Source organism: Aspergillus pseudoviridinutans, assembly GCF_018340605.1.
Source record: "Aspergillus pseudoviridinutans IFM 55266 DNA, scaffold_1, whole genome shotgun sequence".
In the NCBI taxonomy this organism is placed as follows: Eukaryota; Fungi; Ascomycota; class Eurotiomycetes; order Eurotiales; family Aspergillaceae; genus Aspergillus; species Aspergillus pseudoviridinutans.
Window position 1 is genome coordinate 1,856,850 of NW_025091281.1, and position 17,595 is coordinate 1,874,444.

Here is a 17,595-nt window from a genome sequence, read left to right on the forward strand (position 1 = left end):
GGTTCACTCTCGGACCTCTGACGATCCATACATGCTCTCGTCGTATTCTCTCCATTCAGAAAGGATAGTCTGGCCAGTCTTAACACCGCTGTCTACCCGCCAACAACCGCAATACGACGTACTATCCGCGCTAGCCACGTCATTTCATAGATCAACCCTGTCGTTGACTCACGCCCTATGGCCAGGGTACGGTACTTTGTATTTGTCTGTAGTCTACGGAGCAGAGTCCGATCTCTCGAGCGGGGTTATGGAGACAGCCCTGGAAGAACAATAGAACATAATGTCCGCTAATTTCATAAACCGAAAATATGTTAGTAGACATTGCGGAGTAACTTGGTATAATATCTATCAGAATGGTCACGTGTCTACAGTATACTTGAATAGAATCATTGTCGCAAACTATGAGCATCTCTACTGTATCTTCTGTATATCAATTATGTATATATATAGCCAGCAAGATCCGAAGTCAACAAACGCAGGAACCCAGTCCCAATATCCCGGGACAAACTCAGATAAGCTTAAGCTTAACCCGTACCCGTCTAGATGAACCCGAATCTCCTGACAGAGCTTATATATAGCCAAGATAATCTCCGACTCCATGGCAATCCCCTGCAATGACGAACCGAAGGACGAGGACGGCCCACCGTTAGCTGCAGGTGTTGCTTAGGCTGAAGACAAACGTAGACTGGAGTCGATCTACGGGGAGGGGAGGCCGGTGGCGCTCGGCTGTTAGGTAGCAGCGTTTTCAGGCGGGAGGATCGGACTATCGGACTGGTGGCTTAGTTAATCGTGGTGGTGAGGTATCGGGTACTTGGACTCGAGGTCTACGTATGTGTCTCATTCTCCGTGGTGTGCTGGGGGGTCGCCTGGTTGGTGGCCTGCTGCCTGAGGGTTAGGGTTATGCTCCGTCCGTTTGGGCTTGCTGTTGCAGAGAAGAGATGATATATGCGGTAGAGAGGCACTGGCACTGGGTCTGGTATATTGAGAAGACACAGAAGTCAGGTACTGTACTCGTCTTGAGTACGTCTCTGACGGCTTCATGCTAGTGATATTGGCCTGTGATGGACTTGACTTGGCAAAAGCATGAGTATTTATCATTCGCTTGAACATAGTATGTATCTGTGATATAATTGAGCAAGGGAGATATCAGCAAGAAGGCTGGACTTGCGGAGTATAGTTCCAATCATAGCCTGTATATGATAGTCTTGAAAGTCTCCTGTGTCAACGCTACATTCGCCAGCTAGAAGATCTCCACTCTGTCAGTCAGTGACCTATATGACTCATCCAGTATGACATCTCACTGCGTTTCTGGAGTGGACTAGATTTCCGTGCAATGCCGGAAAGGGAACAGGTAGGACAATCCGGCATAAGCATGGAGAATTCTCATTCGTCAATTTGACTCTGAGTATTTCTAATATAATCTATCCATCACCCTAAATAGCCAGATCCTATATAAATCGTTTGATTCTGACTCGGTCCACAGACTCACCGATTCGACCCTCTAAATCGACAGCACAGCTCCCCACACAGACACACCTTATTCAACTGCTTCCAATAATGATCCGAGTAATCTACCGTGATCTCTCTCCCCGCTACTATACCTCGCGAAACAACAATGATCCGCTCCTGACCTCGCCAGTAGAACCGCTGGAACTGGCTGTTGGGCCGGCATGAATGGTTGATAAACCGGGTGAAGTTGCCCATTTCGCCCTGGTAGATCTGGTACGTTCTGCCTTTCGTGCCGCCTACCATGACATCCACGCCAGAGATACCGTTTGTTATGAGCCCGACGAATTCGCCGATTGCCGCCCCGCGGTCAAAGTTCTGCAGCTTTTATCAGCTGGTGTGCCTAGAACCCCCTAGAACGTGGACTTACCACACGCGCCACTACGCCATTGTTCTTTCCGCTGGCGGTACTGAAGATTTGTACCGGAGCAGGTCCCTTGACGCCTCCGAATAGCACTGGGAAACACGAGCATTGGTTCTGTTCGACGTCGTCCGCCTGTTTGGACTTGCAGACCTGGCAGATATCCGGATCCAGATCGGGTACGCGACGGGGATCTTCTTCGCCGAAGACTGCCGCATCGAGCACACACTCGTCGATGAAGCGATAATGAAACCCGTTCGGCAGGTTGAGGTGTACATAGGTCGCGTGCAGGGGTAGTGCAGGCTCTCCTGTCACTGTCACCCACTCGTGGGGGTGGCCATGATACTGGCGCGGGGTATCCCCCTGGCCGATAACGTGCAACAGATCCCTCCATTCGGGATGGAGAGTATCCGCTGCAACTTCCAGACTCGACCGGATATGGCGCAAACGAGTCGAGAAACCCTCGCCGAAGCCGGTGCGGTATTTGCAGAACCGGTAGACACCGGAGCTGGCGAAGATCAGGCTGGGCCAGCCGCCTGCATCTTTGATTTCTTTGTAGCCGCGCCAGATTGCCCTATATCGTCAGTGTGTGGTAGAAACGAAATGGTGGACTGAGTACATTCTGTTTCGGAGATCCTTCTCCTTCCAGTTGAGGACTGCACAGGCCTCTTTCAGCGCGGTCATCCGTGCCTCGGTACTGGATAAATGCGGGTTCTCCAGCCGGATGACGGCGATGCGCGCTTCATAGCATTCAATCCAGTAGGCCTGGACGATCATCTCCAAGGCGCGAGACGACTGACATTGATTGTAGTATTTCATGCAGAGAGTGTTGACAGCTCGGAAGACCTTTCTTGTCAGCCAAGTTCTATCCAAGTCGAGCACCGCTCACTCACATCTCCGCTGACACCAGTCCGGATGTTAATCGTGGGTTCAACCACCTGTCCGATTAGCAAAGTACATGCAAGCCGATCAGAGACATACAGTAGGGGTTCTGCTCAGCTTCACAGGTGAATACATCTGTCTCCAGATTCCCGCGATCAACTTGTCGGTTGATGTAGGCTCCAAGACTGGCGGGTTATAATCTTGTCCAGCTTTTCTACGCTGTGGAAACCCGGTGTCACTATGGACCTGCCGTACTGATCCGGAGACTGTGTCTTGATCCTCGCTGTGAGTATCGACACTATGGTCCGGCTCTGGAGACTCTACTGTTGTCCCGGCGGGCTGAAGATGCCGGGATGGTCGCAAACCGCTGACCGTCTTATGACGTTTGGGAGGATGGACTTCCTCATTTTGAATTGATCTGGGGGTCGGCGGTGTGTTCTCGTCCGTTTCATTGTCCTAGAAAATCAGTATACAATTTTACCAGTCGGAGATGGTCATACTCGAGGTGGAGTAGCAGTGGGGGTGATTTGGGAATATGGAATCACTTGTCCATCCTTTAGATCAATGGAGCCCTGATTAATGTAAGAATATAGTATATAGCCTCGTACGACTCAAAAGTTAATTACCAGAAGTATCGAGTCAGGCAGGGCCGAACGAGATGCATCCTTTGTACAGATGGACCCTTCTATGCGCAGGACAAGATGATCTTTGCTCTCGTAGCTCTGGTTTGCGTTATGGTTACTCAAAATAGATGCCAGCTGCGACGGAAAATGCTGGTTGCCCAACAGTGCGCACAATTGCGATACCAACGGACCCGCCATGCCATTGATTCAAGAGATATCAAATCAATCATAGATGAAGTTGTTGTGTATACTGGGCGCCCCTATTCGTCCGTAGTCCGTACCTTGGAATCTGCCCGCGCAGAAAAGCTGCTGACTCATCGCTCAGAAACCTCAACGCCATGACATTAAGCATCCTGATTGGCTGCAGAGTATATCAACACACACTGATGAGGCCGTTAAGTTCATGAGAAGATGCGTAGGAGCAGTTTTAAGATGAAGGTAGACAAAAAGAGAGATGACTGCGGTATACCCTATACTGTGTATCAATACTCTTCAGCCGTCAGTATCACCCAATCGCTCCAATACATTCTCCAGCATTGTCACCCAAAGCCAATCATCCTCCCCACCGGGAGATTTCGAGGAACGCTCGATCATCCTCTGATGATGAGGCCAAGAAACCCCGAGACAGAGATTGGCATAAAAGCCCTCCCATCCCTTTTCTGAGTCCACTCCTCCATCGCAAGTCATACCCTAGCACCTCCATATAGTCCATCCCATGCATCATCTACCCCGTCATGTCCTCCGACGAGCCTCTAACAAGAGAGAAATCCTGGCTGTCATATACATACGAAGGCCGCAAAGGATGGAAGTCACTCCGTGCTCTCAATCTCTTCCGGGGCGTGTATCACGACGTACGCCGTCGACTACCCTACTACTGGAGTGATATAACAGATGCCTGGACATACTGCGTTGTCGCAAGTACTATCCGGATGTACTTTGTCAAGTGCGCTTCTCTTTACTAGCCATTGAGCCATCTACTAATACGCTGCAGCATGCTCCCTGCCATTGCATACACATTGGATATGTACCGCCGCACTGGCGAGTTCTACGGCATCAACGAAGCGCTCTTCTCGTCTGCGATGGCGGCAATGATCTTCAGTGTCTTGGGTGCACAGCCCTTGACCATCGTCGGTATTACTGGTTTGATCTCCCTGTTCAACTACACCATTTACGATATCGTAACTATCTACAAGCCGGTCATCTACCCAAATTTCATGTGCTGGACTGCCATCTGGGCTGCGATCTTCCACTGGATCGTGGCTGTCTGTAACCTGTGTGACTATATGCGCTACGTCACGGACTTTTCGTCCGAGTCGTTTGGCGCCTATGTTGGCATTATCTACTGCAGTGAGTTCACCTGCGGTTACGGGAATGATAACGTACTGACAGTAGTAGTCAAAGGAGTCGAGGAATTAGTAATCGAGTTCACCACTCACGGCAACACTGCTGGGTTCATGAGCATCATAATCGCCATCCTATACTTTCTCACCATCTACGGCCTAGAACGGCTCGGCTCCAGTACCATCTGGAAACCCTGGTTCAGGGGCTTACTGGCCGACTACGCCTATGTGGTATGTATCCCCGGTTCGCCAGATCTTCATCAACTCACATCGTACAGATCGGGACCATCTTCTGGGTAGGCTTCTCGCATATACCCGGTAACCTCAAAGCCACCCACGTCTCGTTCGTCCCCATCACCCGGGCCTTCTACCCTACCCAGCCGCGCGGCTGGCTCATMCATTTCTGGGAACTCGATGCCAAATGGGTATTCGCCGCACTGCCCTTTGGGTTCCTGGTGATGCTCCTTTTCTACTATGACCACGTATGCCTCCTTACATCTTGTTAAACGAACAGCACTAATCCGAAAAGAAAGTAAGCAGCTTAACCGCCCAGGCAAGACAATTCCCCCTCAAGAAGCCCGCCGGGTTTCACTGGGACTTCTTCCTCCTGGGCTGCACCACCTTCCTAGCAGGCATCACTGGCATCCCCATGCCAAACGGCCTAGTCCCCAGGTAATCCCTACCCCCTCTTTCTTTCATCATAGCTGATCGATATCCAGGCCCCCGTACACACCGACTCCCTAACCATTTACGAAACCTCCCTCCGCACCATCTCCACCTCCGAAGGCGAGGGCGCCGAAATCCGCCGCCCAATCGTAACCGCCACCGCGGTCGTCGAGCAACGCATCTCCCACTTCCTCATGGGCCTGCTCATCATCGGCACCATGACCCGCCCGCTGCTGATTGTCCTGCACACGATGCCCGCTGCCGTCTTCGCGGGCGTCTTCTTCACCGTCGGCTGGGGCTCCATCGAGTCGAATGGCGTCCTCCAGAAGGTCATCTTCCTGGCGCGGGAGAACCGCTTCATCCAGCGCGATGAGCCGCTGTTGACCGTGCGCAGGCGCAAGATCGCGCTGTATATCGCCTGCCAGTCAGTGGGCGTTGCGGCGACGGTGGCCATCTCGCAGACGATTGCGGCGATTGGGTTCCCGATTTTGATCATTGCGTTGATTCCGTTTCGGGCGTGGGTTATGCCGAGGTGGTTCAGCGCGGAGGAGCTGGATGTCATGGATGATTTGACAGCGAATAATAGTGCGGTGCTGGCGAGTCTGGGACGTCCGCCGCGGTTTCCGGGACAGCCTGATCATGAGAGGTTTGGGCAGGAGAGGCGCTATTCGGAGCAGAGGTTTGGGCCAGCGAGGCAGAGGGCGGGTAGTATTCGTCGTTAGGTGTGGGATGTATTGCTAGAGACGATGCAAGAGAGAAATAGCGTGCGTTGGGAGGTACAAGTTAGAACACTCAAATACTAGAACGATCTGTGTGAATAAGAACAACATGAACTTTTCGCTTGAGTAACCTACATAGCATTATTCACCTCTTCAAGGATGTTTACGATATGCCAGCAGAAATCTCCCAATGGCCAGGTGACCATTTGCCAGTGCCAGTTTCGCCGCTCTTTTTCTCTTGATCTCAAACTCTTCGATATCCGGTTGATAGTTAAACAGGAAATGTAGAAAGTCAAGCCTGCCATTCTCCGCAGCGGCTTCAATGGCGTTTAATCCCTGTTCAATGGCAGGTGCCCCATTGACATCTGCCCCGGCCAGAAGCAGCATCATCGCAATGCGAACGTTGCCGTGTATCGCGGCCCCTTGCAAGGCTGTGATACCACCCAAATGTGCTGCTGGAGCATTGACATCAGCTCCCTGAGCCAATAGATACTCAGAGAGCTGCACGTAGCCCCACCTTGCAGCCATTTGGAGAGCTGTCCGGCCTCGGGCTGGACTGGGCAAGCCATTGACATCAGCCCCATGATGCACCAGGAGCTCCGTCATAACTCGATGGTTCTGTGCCACTGCTGCTTGCAGCGCAGTCATCCCTCCATTTCTGTTTGCCGGTGCATTGACGTTGGCACCCCTTTTGAGCAGTAACTGGACGACGTCGATATTGCGCGTATAAACGGCGGCCTGAAGGGCCGTGACGCTGCCATCAGAGCTGGTTTCCCAGCGTTGGTTTACGTTGGCCCCTGCAGAAAGCAGACACTGCACCACTCTAAAGTTGTGTGTCTCTGCTGCAATTTGAAGAAATGGCTTCTTCGACTGAGGGTCCCGATCATTGTTAACGGCTGCTCCTCCCTTGAGCAGCAGCTCCAGCAAAGGCACGTCGCATTTCCAGCAGCCCAGAGCTAGCCCTATAACTTGGCTCTTCGCGATGGGGTCAGATAATATGATGTCAGGTTCTTTATCGAGGAAAAGGTGGAGTAGCTCTTGATTGCATCTCTTGGCGGCGGCTTCCATCACCGAGATCCCGTCAAATCTAGCTCTGTCTGACTTGATCTTCGCGCCATGCTTCAATAGCACTTTCACCATAGACACATGGCCGTTTTCAACTGCTGCCTGCAAGGCTGTACGCCCTCCAGACCAGCAAGGGGGGTCGTTGATGCCTGCCCCGAAGTCTATCAATATCTGGGCCAGACCTTCATTGCCTAGGGAAGAAGCTTGCTGCAGAGGGGTTCGTCTTGTCTGCGCGCAAAATCCTACATTTGCGTTTGCACCCTTTTCCAGGAGCTTCCTCGTCGTTTCCAGGTCTCCTTGTCGGACTGCGGCATGAAGAGGCGCAGACTCCTTCTGGTCTCTGCGACCCTCATGATTCGCGCCTGCGCGCAGCAGTAGGTCAACTATTTCATTCCTTATCGCCGAGTCTCTGATTTGGATAGCTTCATGGAGCGCTGTGACCCCTCCAGTCTGAATTGGGTCGGTATTGACAGCTGCATCTGCATCAAGAAGAATCCTGACCCCTTCGGTGTTACCCGCGGCGACTGCTATCTGCAGGGCAGTTTTGCCTTTGCGTAAGGCCGGCGGAGCATTTACATCTGCCCCTTGTCTATGCAAGATGCTCAACACCGTCGTATCCGAATGTATAGAAGCGGCCTGAAGTGCCGTCCTTCCACGATAGACACCCGCTGGGGCATTGACATCCGCTCCCTCCCGCAGGAGAATTTCGGTAATTCTTTCATTCCCGACCATGGCAGATATCTGGAGCGCGGTGTGGCCATACTTTCCTTCCGGCCTCGCGTCGCTATGAGCTCCAGCGCTCAAAAGCATGCGAGTCATGGTAATATTCTCTTTCCGGACAACTGCTTGCAACGGTGTAAACACGGCCGGAATATTGTCAGGACCCCAGCCGTGTTTGTCAAGTTCGTGATCTAGGTGTCTAGGCGGGCATTCTCTCAAGCTGGGGTTGACAGCGGCACCTTCTTCCAACAGAAGCTGGACTACCTCCCAATTCTCGTTTTCCGCTGCTATAAGGATGGCTGGCTTGAAGGAATCAGGAAGGCCAGTACAACCCACAAGGCAGCCTTCGTCTGGCTCTTCTTTTGATTCAGAGACTGCATCGGTGTCTACATCGCTGTCCCCAAGGTAATCGCAATATCGCTTGTCGCAACGGTAACCTGAGCGACAATCAATGTCCGCGCCTGCACCGATTAAAAGCTCGACTATTTTGGCATCGGCAGAGTTACCGCATGCCATTTGCAGAGGTGTACCACTCCTGGAGGTTGTAAATGAGTTCGGGTTCGCTTTGTTATCAAGAAGGAGTTGCACCAAGTCGGGCTCCCGCTTCTGGACAGCAAGTTGCAGAGGCGTGAGTCGGGCACAGTCTTGTGGCGGATTACCATGAGCTCCAAACCGGAGCAAAAGGTCCACAATATCAAGTGCTTTGGAACTTAAGCATGCAGTGTGTAGTGGTGTCTCGCCCTCCACTGCCAGATTGGGGTCTGCACCGGCTTCCAGCAGCATCCTCGCACACTCCGTGTTATTGTTCTTGGATGCTCGGTAAAGAGCTGTGCTTCGCATGCCTGTCGGCCCACTAAGTGCATCTAGGTCCGCTCCAGCCTCGATAAGGATTCGACAGATCTCAATGTCTCCCACGGTCGCCGCACCAGCTAATAGGTTGCTCATGAATATCTCGGTTGTCGGGGTTGTTGATTTCAAGAGGGCTTTAAGTCTTGACTGAGAGCCGCTTTTCTTGATAAGAGATACCAGACTGTACGTTGACAACTGGCTCATCGTGTTATTGGATGACAGGTAGACGCAGAGACTGAGATAGTGAGACAAATTCTCCGGGGAGGGCGATCGAATTATAGCCTCGACTCCTCTTGTCAAGTCGCGGTTGACATCCCCTATGGTGATGGGCTCTAGTACTGAAATTAGATCGTCGGGATCAGGATCTCCAGACAGATAGGTCTGCCGTAAGAGTGTCCAGCGGGTGTCTTCATCAATGGCCTTGCTGATGGAATCAATGTCGTACTGGATATGTGGGCTTATATTTGTAGATGTTGGTGTCCTAGCAGACGTTACAGGCAGACGATGGTCCAAGGTAGCATTCCCGAGATGGGAAGGAGTTGCGGTGGGTTCCTCAGTCCCTCGGAAAGAAAACTGTAAACAACTCAGCTCGGGGAGCTCAAGGGGGAAGGCGAAAGGGTCCCAATGCGCGAATTGGAACATTGTTGAAGTTTCAACATTGATATCATCCACCCTCAGGCCCTGGTACCAGTCCATCGCAAGGACGCCCGCGGATTTGTCGGACACAGTACCGTCTATGTCTAATCGGGGCGTACCCACGACAACCCCGTCAGGGGTCTTGGGGTCTGAGATGATGAACAAGTGAGCATATCGACGAGGTGAGAGGGAAGGCAGGATAGCGAAAGGAGTCATATACAGGTACGCACCAGAGTCTCCCATCCACAAACACTGCGACAATAATGAAGCATGACGCGCTGTTTCCTTTCTCACCTTTGGTTCAGGGATGAGGTTGCCGTGCACCCTGACGTAGCCCGGGTCCTTTCCGTCTCGCTTTCGCTTTTCGCGACGATGCGCAACAAATTTCCAGTCTTCATCTGTTAAATTCTTTTTGAACCCCCACTTCTTGAACTGCCGGGTGTACTGAGGTGCGCTGAGACGTTTTCTCAGCCAGGACTGGGCGACTTTCGAGGGGCATTACCGACTGACCTTTTGCGGAAACTGTGCCTCCGGGCCATATGCTCTTGGATCTGCTCTAAAGTCCATCGCTGATCCAGCCACAAGGCCCTAAGCTCGTCGCGGTGACTCTGCCATTCGGTCTCTTCTTCCTTGGTTCGAGCCATGAGTTCGTTTTCCGTTGCTTGTTTGATGACTCTTTTTCTTTCGAGTTGGGCTGTCCATGGCTCGTTTATATCACTCCATCTCCAAGGGCATAGACAGCGCCATACGAAAGGGAAGAATTCTCTCGCTGAATCCTCATTGGACCATGCCAGAAGGTGCAGATTATGTTTCTGGAAGCTCACAGCCTTGTCGAATAATGGCTCGCGGCTGTGTATATTCTGGCCTCGACAAATGACAGCAGGCAACGTCGCGCCGGACTAAGCCTAATCCCTGACACGGGGCGTTATACATCCAAGTTTTTCATTATTCCTTTATTTCCTCTTTATTTCTTTTTTTCCTCCCCAGCCACACCGCCAGTTCACAGTTATGGTATCTCACATACCTCGGTAATCGCCCCTTTATTCCTCTCTTCACGGCTTTCGCGACAGACCTGGGTTGCCAAAATTATCCCTAGGCTACACAAAGGTAGCGATCCCCGGGAGAAACCTGATACGTCGCAAGCCTTTCGTAGGATTGGATACAGGCATCTTGGTGGAGAGCGGATTGCAGCTCAAAATGCCAGCACGACTGTGCTCCAAATATGATTTGCTTTGTCGGTGCTTCCAAGACCCGCGTGCACGATTCCGGATCTGGAGGAAAAGACATCATTGGGCACCGTTATAAGGTACAGGTGGAAATGTGGCCTAATCGCCAGGTCAAATCTGGAATGACCTAGCCTCCTAGGCATGCAGTACAGCCTCGACTCTGAAACGATGGACACTAAAGGTACTCCGTACGTTCGTGGACTACATACCTACTCCGAGTGGCTAGTCAGGGAGAGCTTGCTCAGCTGCTATTGGTCGAGACCAGACTTTCAGTCTACCAGTGTCTCGGGCTCCCGGGTTCAAGTCGGATTTGTCAAAATCGAGCCATCAACATTATCAACAGGAATAACGAAGATCCCCAAAGTGGATTCGATGGAAGATCAGCCAAGCACTAAGCAGGACAGCGTCATGTAGTGGCCCTGACTTGCTCATAGTCGTGTTTTAATACTCAAATACTGTAGACTAGGCTAGACCAAAGAATACAAGGCAGGGCAACAATAATAATATGTTCGAGTACTCGGGTAACTCGAGTCTTAAGACAAAGCTAGTGGTACCTTTCTTTAGAAAACTACCTAATTACCTACCTACCTACCTACCTACCTACTGAGTAGACTCCTTACTCCTTAGGCCTAACCGGAAGAGATCCAGTGGATGTCGCCAAGTGCTGCGCCCCACAAGGAACATGCATTGGTCGGCTAAGTATTCTGCTCGTGGTCACTTACTATAAGCTATATCATTGGTGCTTACCATAATCAATTATCAAGCTTCATCTCTAGATGGATTCGCATACACAGTCTACAATTCTTCATGTCACTTCCTATGGAGGGAAAAGAGGATAAAAGGCTCTTCCATCTCAGCATGGCTTTCTTTCTGGACACAGTCGACAACTCCATTGCCTGTCTGTCTTGTGTGAATAGACCAAAGAATGGGCTGGTCAGTGGAGGCTATTATTGGACTTGTCACTTTACTCGTTACTGGCCCTCCATCCCTTCTTCTACTCTGGAACCATTTCAAAAACCGCAATAGACAGATTATAAGAGGTGAGTGCTTTATTTACCTACTACAAGAAGCAAATATAAAGAAACAACGTTAACGTAGATCCTCATCTAGGCCGACCACGGTCTCGAGCCATGCTCCCATGGGCGTTGACACGAATGGATACCGAGCATGACCAGCGAACTCTCGAGGATGGTCTGGGTACCTACCGTGTCCCTGCAGGTCAGTGCTGTGATCTTACGAAGCTATATTGAGCTTTGGTACCGCCTGTTCTTGCGGCTAATGATCTTCAATCTTGAGCTGCGCAGAGATATCTATCCGTCAAACCATTGCAGAGGTCCAGGTGTCGTATAGATAGGCTTGATGAATAGTTACACTGAGCTGGTGCAAGCGAGAATGGGTATATATAATGGATAGACACCGTCAAAGTCGGATGATGGCATTCACCGTCCTTTATCAAAAGCTATAGAATATCAAGAGCGTGTATATACCTTAGCAATCTGTATACCTGAGTGGCATTCCTTTCTCCTACGTGCTTATTCCAGCATTTCATGCAAGGAGGACCCACCGAAAATTCCACGTACCCCAGGGTCCGTACCCCTGCAGTGTCCAATCGATCAAAGGGATGGACGCCGTTTTACTCGTCCTGGTGGAGGTAGAGTGGGATCAGGAATTTGATGAGACGGAGGTAGTTGCGTGGATGCGTCTGGCGGTCTACTGGAGCGAGACACACGAACCGCTTGTCGGGTTGAGGATCCTGTGCAAGCGCACTAGCTGGGTAGTCTAATATAAAGATAGCGATGGTGTGCGAAGCTGGTAGGACTGCGATGTGTTAATTCCGTTCAGGTGCTGACTGGCAGTTTACACACTGACTTCTCGAAAGTCCTGGCTGGCTGCTGCCCATTTCTCTACCAGAAGGCGTCGTTGACGTACTTCATCCTCAACGTTCGATGCAGGGCGCCATTCTTCCTAGACGGAATGTGTATATGTGAGTTGATATTAAATGGATAGATGGCTTGCATGCATACTCTTACGAATTGCAGCCACCCCTTGGTCTCTTCTTGAAGGTCTGACGGGCATAACTTGGTTGGATGAAGATGGAAGTCGCTGGGATCCCGCCAGGCCAATATGATTGCCATGTCGGATGCGACATTTGGGAGCTTGTGAGAAAGGAATTGATTATTTCTACGGAGTAGAACCCGAGACTGTTTGAAAAGGAAAAGAGAGGGAAGTCCGTAAGTTAACTAGTCCCGGACGTTGAGGGCCAAAACTAGGGCTAGATACAGTCCCACTTTAGGTCCGACGGTGCTAACATGTTGAGAGCAGGAGGTAATTTCTGGATCCGCCTGTGCAGTAATGATATTTATGAAGCTTTATCAAGGTCATCAGGATGAATTGCTTCAAGGTCAGCAGACAAGCTAACAGCGTCACCTCTGCCGAAGTCACCCAGGGAAACGCTAAGGATTGTGTTACTGCAGCTTAGGAAGTGACCTGATAGCAAGTAGCATGCTAGGGACAAGTCAAGAGCTTACAACTTCTATCATATTATGAATACTATCAAAGTATATACCTCGAACAATCACATCAAGTCTCAAAATCCTCCCGGGTGATTCCACTCTGATCGCACATACTGCGGAAGATGCCGCCCGGCTTCTCCCACAGCGCCAGAGGGGTGTCGAATTCAGCGATCTGCCCTTGGTCCATCACACAGATGCGATCATAATTGATGATTGTCCGTAGACGATGAGCAATACAAAGCAGCGTCTTGCCTTGAAATCCTTGCGCCATCGTCTCCTGGACTTTCTGGTCCGTCTCAAAGTCCACGGACGAGGTTGCCTCGTCACAAATGATAATGCGGGCATCGCGAACGAGAGCACGCGCCAAAGCCATCAGCTGCCGTTGGCCGAGTGAGAAGTTGTGTCCCTCCTCTTCGACGATGGTATCAAGGTGCAGTCGCTGCACAGTCTGCTGCTTTTCGTTCATCGATGATGGCGTAATTGTGCCCTCCTGGGACTCGTCCTCTGGCAGCTCCTGGCCGACGAGATGTGCCATGCGTAACGCTGCCCATAATTCCAGATCCGTATGCTCATTGAAAGGATCCAGGTTTGAGCGGATCGTGCCGCGGAAGAGCGTCGGATCCTGCGGGATGATAGCAAGACGAGTGCGAAGATCATGCAGCCCAACTGTCGCAATATCAATGTCATCGATCTTGATACTTCCTCCGGAAAGCTCGGTGAGACGAAATAGCGCGGCCATGATGCTGGATTTGCCGGCACCTGTTCGCCCAACAATGCCAATACGCTCCCCGCCTCGAATGTCCATCGTGAGCCCCTTGAGCACCAGAGGCAGGCCGTCACGGTACCGCATTTGCACATTCGAGAACGTAATTCTTCCCTTTTCGGGCCAGCTCGGTGGTACCTCGGCCAACTGAAGGGGCGCTTCCTCGTCCAAGCTGGTGCCATAGTAATGGATCCGTTCAGCAGCATTCATATTGTTCCCAACTTCAGCAAACTGTCGAATGGTGAACTGCAAACTCAGAGTGATATTCAAAACGTATGACAGTACCAAACCGGAGATACTTGGCCCGACGTTGAAACGAGAGGTGACGACCAGAATCCCCACCACCAGGATCATTAGACTGCCGATAGCGTCAAGGCGAATCGAGAGCCATCTCTGGTTGGAGAAAGTCAGGAAATATGCACCATTCATTGAGTCGATGCTTTCATGCAGGTTCCGCTGAAAGTACCCTTCCATTTTATACGCTTGGATGCTTGCGATACCGGTGATGGCCTCGCCAAAACGTGAAAACACCGTCGAGCGAAGCACTGAATCATGCCGTTTCAGATTCCGCGCAGAAGCTCTATAGTAGGTCGCTGCGAGTAAGAACAAGACGAAGAGGGGCCCTAATGCAATAGCAAACTGGCCATGATGGTTAGCAACTTCTTTTCACGCACCTCACCCTCTGGTACTCACATAATGATAAAATGCGATAATCAACCCCATCGTGGCAAGGATCTGAGTGAACGTGAAGGCAAACATGCGAATAGATTCGCCAAGCTCACTGTCCATCACCTGGACATCCCTAGAAAACCGGTTTGTGATCCGTCCTAACGGGGTTGTGTCAAAGAAGGACATCGGGGCCCGCAGGGCTCGGTATATTGCGCGCTGCAGCATTGTCTTGCTAGAATGCGCTGCGGAAATGGTCACATGTAGTGCGAAGCCGTACATGGCCAAAGCCTGTGCTGCACAGATTCCCGCATATATTCCCAAATACTGGCCAAGGGTCAGGTTTTTAAACTTGTCGGACGTCCAATAAGAGACCCACAGGCCTGTCATAATTAGGCCGCCGTTGAGACAGGCCAGCAGCACGAGAAAAGCAATGAAGTTGAGGAAGAAAGATCCAGAGGCGGTGATATAAGCTTTCCAAACAGCCCACCCAACTGACCCGGTCGCTACCTCTTCCTTTGACATCAAAGCAGCTGCAGGTTTAGCCTTGTCAATTTGGTCTTTCGCCGGTTCGGCTTTGCCCGAATTTTGGTCGACATCATCATCCGATTGCTTTTCCTGTTGCGAAGTGCTTGACATCAATTCCCTAAAGTGTTCATTTGTTCGCACAAGATCGTCAAAGGTACCAATAGCGTCGATGGAGCCTTCCTTCATCACAATAATTCGATCACACCGGCTAAGAACATGAAGCTGATGGGTTGCCAAGACACGACACTTATCCTTGAGAAGACCGCAGATTGCTTTGTCCATGATATGACGTCCAACATGGGCATCAACTGCTGAAAGCGGGTCATCCATGAGAACGATATCCGCCTTGGAGTAGACGGCTCTGGCGATATTGATCCGCTGCTTCTGGCCTCCAGAGACCGTGATGCCTCGTTCCCCAATCTCCGTCTGATCCCCGTTCGGGAAAATATCCAGATCGGGTCGTAGAGCGCATGCGTCAATCACGCGGTCGTAGAATTCTTCGTCGTAATCACTTCCAAAGAGGATATTCTCTCGCACTGACACATTCTGGATCCAGGCGTACTGCGGGCAGAATGATCGAGTCGCACCCATTCGGATTTTACCCTCCGTCAAGCGCATGTCACCCGCCAGAGCCCCAAGCAACGAACTCTTGCCACTCCCTACTGTTCCTATCACAGCAAGCAGTTCACTGCGCCCCGCCTCGAAGTTGATATCGGTGAGTCTGAACGGCGCGTGCTCAGTTGTGTCACTGTTGTCATCGGGCGGGCTGCTGGGCGTTGCGACTTTCGGCGAGACCTGGCTAGGTTTCGGCTTCTCTTCCTTCTTCTTCTTCTCCTCTCCCTTGTCGCTCTGGACTTGTTCCCAGGTGAATGATGCATGCTCGACCTCAATAGCCTTATCCATGGTTGTGTCCCATTCGACCGGGTCAGACTTTTCCTCGGCCTGAAGGAACTCCTGGATTCGATTCATAGCAGTCCAGGCATCAGTCATCTGCGTGATAGTCAGGTTGAGCATGATGAGCGGCATTCGAAGCACATTGAACAATGCCAAGGACGCAAAAATGCGGTCTGGGGACATGCCATGACCCGACAGAGCGTATGTGACAAAAGACAGCAGCGATGCGAATGTTGGTAAAGAGACCATGCACACTACAACAGCGTGTCGGACAAATAACAGTCTTTTGATGGACCCAATCTCGCGGTTGCGAACGGCCTCGAGTCGCTTTAGGAAGCTGCTTTCCCAGCCAAAGAACTTCACGAACCTCACACTATACAATATTTCTCGGGTCAAAGTGACTCGCTGATCGGTGATTTTATTGATGGCCCTTCGAAAGTGCACCAGGAGGCGCATTCCCCATGCCAGAGCAAAGACTCCGACGACCAGGAGGGCGTACCCGGCAAGTGCACTGTACCCAATGTTGACAATCAGTATGATCAGAGCGACGATAAGACCGATGGGTGAAACCCAAATCATATGAAGCATGCCGCAAGCTGTATCGATACGATCCACATCCACGCCCAATAACGTCGTGATACGTCCATTACTCCAGCCGGCAGTCTCTTTCGCCGCATCGTTTGCTGCTGCTTTAGATGGACTTCCTTCGGTGGGTTTTTGTCCTGTGTCATTGATGGGCTTCCCGCCAGCTCTCGCACGATTCGACAACCTCATCGCTTTGGCGAAGATTTGAGATGTAAGGCCCGCTTTGGCCATTCCTCCGACAACCATCCCTCGATATAACGCCTGGTTCATAGTCAAACTCTGCAGCACCTGCATGGCATAAAGGCCAAAGGCGTAACCCAAGCCCGGTCCAATGTGTGGGCCAGGTATTTTGCGAATATGGGCCGCGTACGCTTCGGTCGAGAAAGTGATCAGGTGCCTGACCACATATGGCGATAGGATCATGCACATCATGCCAACAAGCTGGCATAAACCACCAACTACAAGGTCATGTCTTAGGGTGTCGATAAGAGCCCGCGCCAGAGGTCTCTTGCTCCCTTGCTCGATTCGTTTCCTAAAAGCCACAGCAAGCTTGTCCGACAAGGTGTCGACTGCTCTGTCCGGGTTGACGGTCCAAATATCCTTGGGTTCCAATGGTCGGAGATAACCCACCTATTCGATTCTGTAAACATGCTGACTTTCTGGGTTTCGAGGTTTCCAGACTAACCTTCATAAAGGGGGTCATCCACTCAAAGAAGATGCGACTAAGGATATTTGCCCCATATTCCCGAGTCACTTGTCTCTCACTGGGAACAGGAGGTACCTTTTGCAGTCGCAAAGGGTTCAGCTTGCGCCATTTGGACAGCTGTGGTTGGGGAGTAACTTGGTCTTTCGTTCCCTCTGCCTGATTTTGTTCAAGCGGTAATTTCGCCTGAGGTACTACCACCTCCAATGGAGGTTGGGGAGTCTTGCTCATCTCGATGTGGTTTTACGAGATTGTGGATGAATCAGCCTGAGATAACATTAAGTTTCAGACACCATCATGTATCGAGAGCCCGCGTGGTGTGCGTGTAGAGCGTCCCCGGCGTAGGTGAT

The 17,595-nt window shown here is 51.2% G+C and overlaps 5 protein-coding genes across 5 annotated transcripts; 1 reads left to right on the forward strand and 4 right to left on the reverse strand.

Annotated features, from left to right (window-relative positions):
- Window positions 1-1,485: 1,485 nt before the first annotated feature.
- Window positions 1,486-3,570, reverse strand: Asppvi_000663 (SET domain-containing protein; the record flags this gene model as incomplete). The annotated part of the gene is made up of 7 exons (XM_043296970.1): window positions 1,486-1,824; window positions 1,877-2,441; window positions 2,487-2,713; window positions 2,761-2,805; window positions 2,849-3,205; window positions 3,250-3,321; window positions 3,376-3,570. 7 exons carry the CDS (start codon window positions 3,568-3,570, stop codon window positions 1,486-1,488), a joined length of 1,800 nt encoding a protein of 599 aa, XP_043152905.1.
- Window positions 3,571-4,106: 536 nt separating this feature from the next.
- Asppvi_000664 (anion exchange family protein) lies at window positions 4,107-6,100 on the forward strand (the record flags this gene model as incomplete). Its single annotated transcript, XM_043296971.1, has 6 exons — window positions 4,107-4,315; window positions 4,364-4,719; window positions 4,768-4,943; window positions 4,991-5,194; window positions 5,242-5,376; window positions 5,432-6,100. 6 exons carry the CDS (start codon window positions 4,107-4,109, stop codon window positions 6,098-6,100), a joined length of 1,749 nt encoding a protein of 582 aa, XP_043152906.1.
- A 150-nt stretch (window positions 6,101-6,250) lies between these two features.
- On the reverse strand, window positions 6,251-10,011 carry Asppvi_000665 (uncharacterized protein; the record flags this gene model as incomplete). The annotated part of the gene is made up of 2 exons (XM_043296972.1): window positions 6,251-9,821; window positions 9,878-10,011. 2 exons carry the CDS (start codon window positions 10,009-10,011, stop codon window positions 6,251-6,253), a joined length of 3,705 nt encoding a protein of 1,234 aa, XP_043152907.1.
- Window positions 10,012-12,226: 2,215 nt separating this feature from the next.
- Asppvi_000666 (uncharacterized protein) lies at window positions 12,227-12,728 on the reverse strand (the record flags this gene model as incomplete). The annotated part of the gene is made up of 3 exons (XM_043296973.1): window positions 12,227-12,411; window positions 12,459-12,558; window positions 12,624-12,728. The coding sequence occupies 3 exons, from the start codon at window positions 12,726-12,728 to the stop codon at window positions 12,227-12,229; spliced, it is 390 nt and encodes a 129-aa protein (XP_043152908.1).
- A 445-nt stretch (window positions 12,729-13,173) lies between these two features.
- Asppvi_000667 (ATP-binding cassette transporter YOR1) lies at window positions 13,174-17,476 on the reverse strand (the record flags this gene model as incomplete). The annotated part of the gene is made up of 3 exons (XM_043296974.1): window positions 13,174-14,508; window positions 14,563-17,172; window positions 17,228-17,476. The coding sequence occupies 3 exons, from the start codon at window positions 17,474-17,476 to the stop codon at window positions 13,174-13,176; spliced, it is 4,194 nt and encodes a 1,397-aa protein (XP_043152909.1).
- Between the last annotated feature and the right edge of the window lie 119 nt (window positions 17,477-17,595).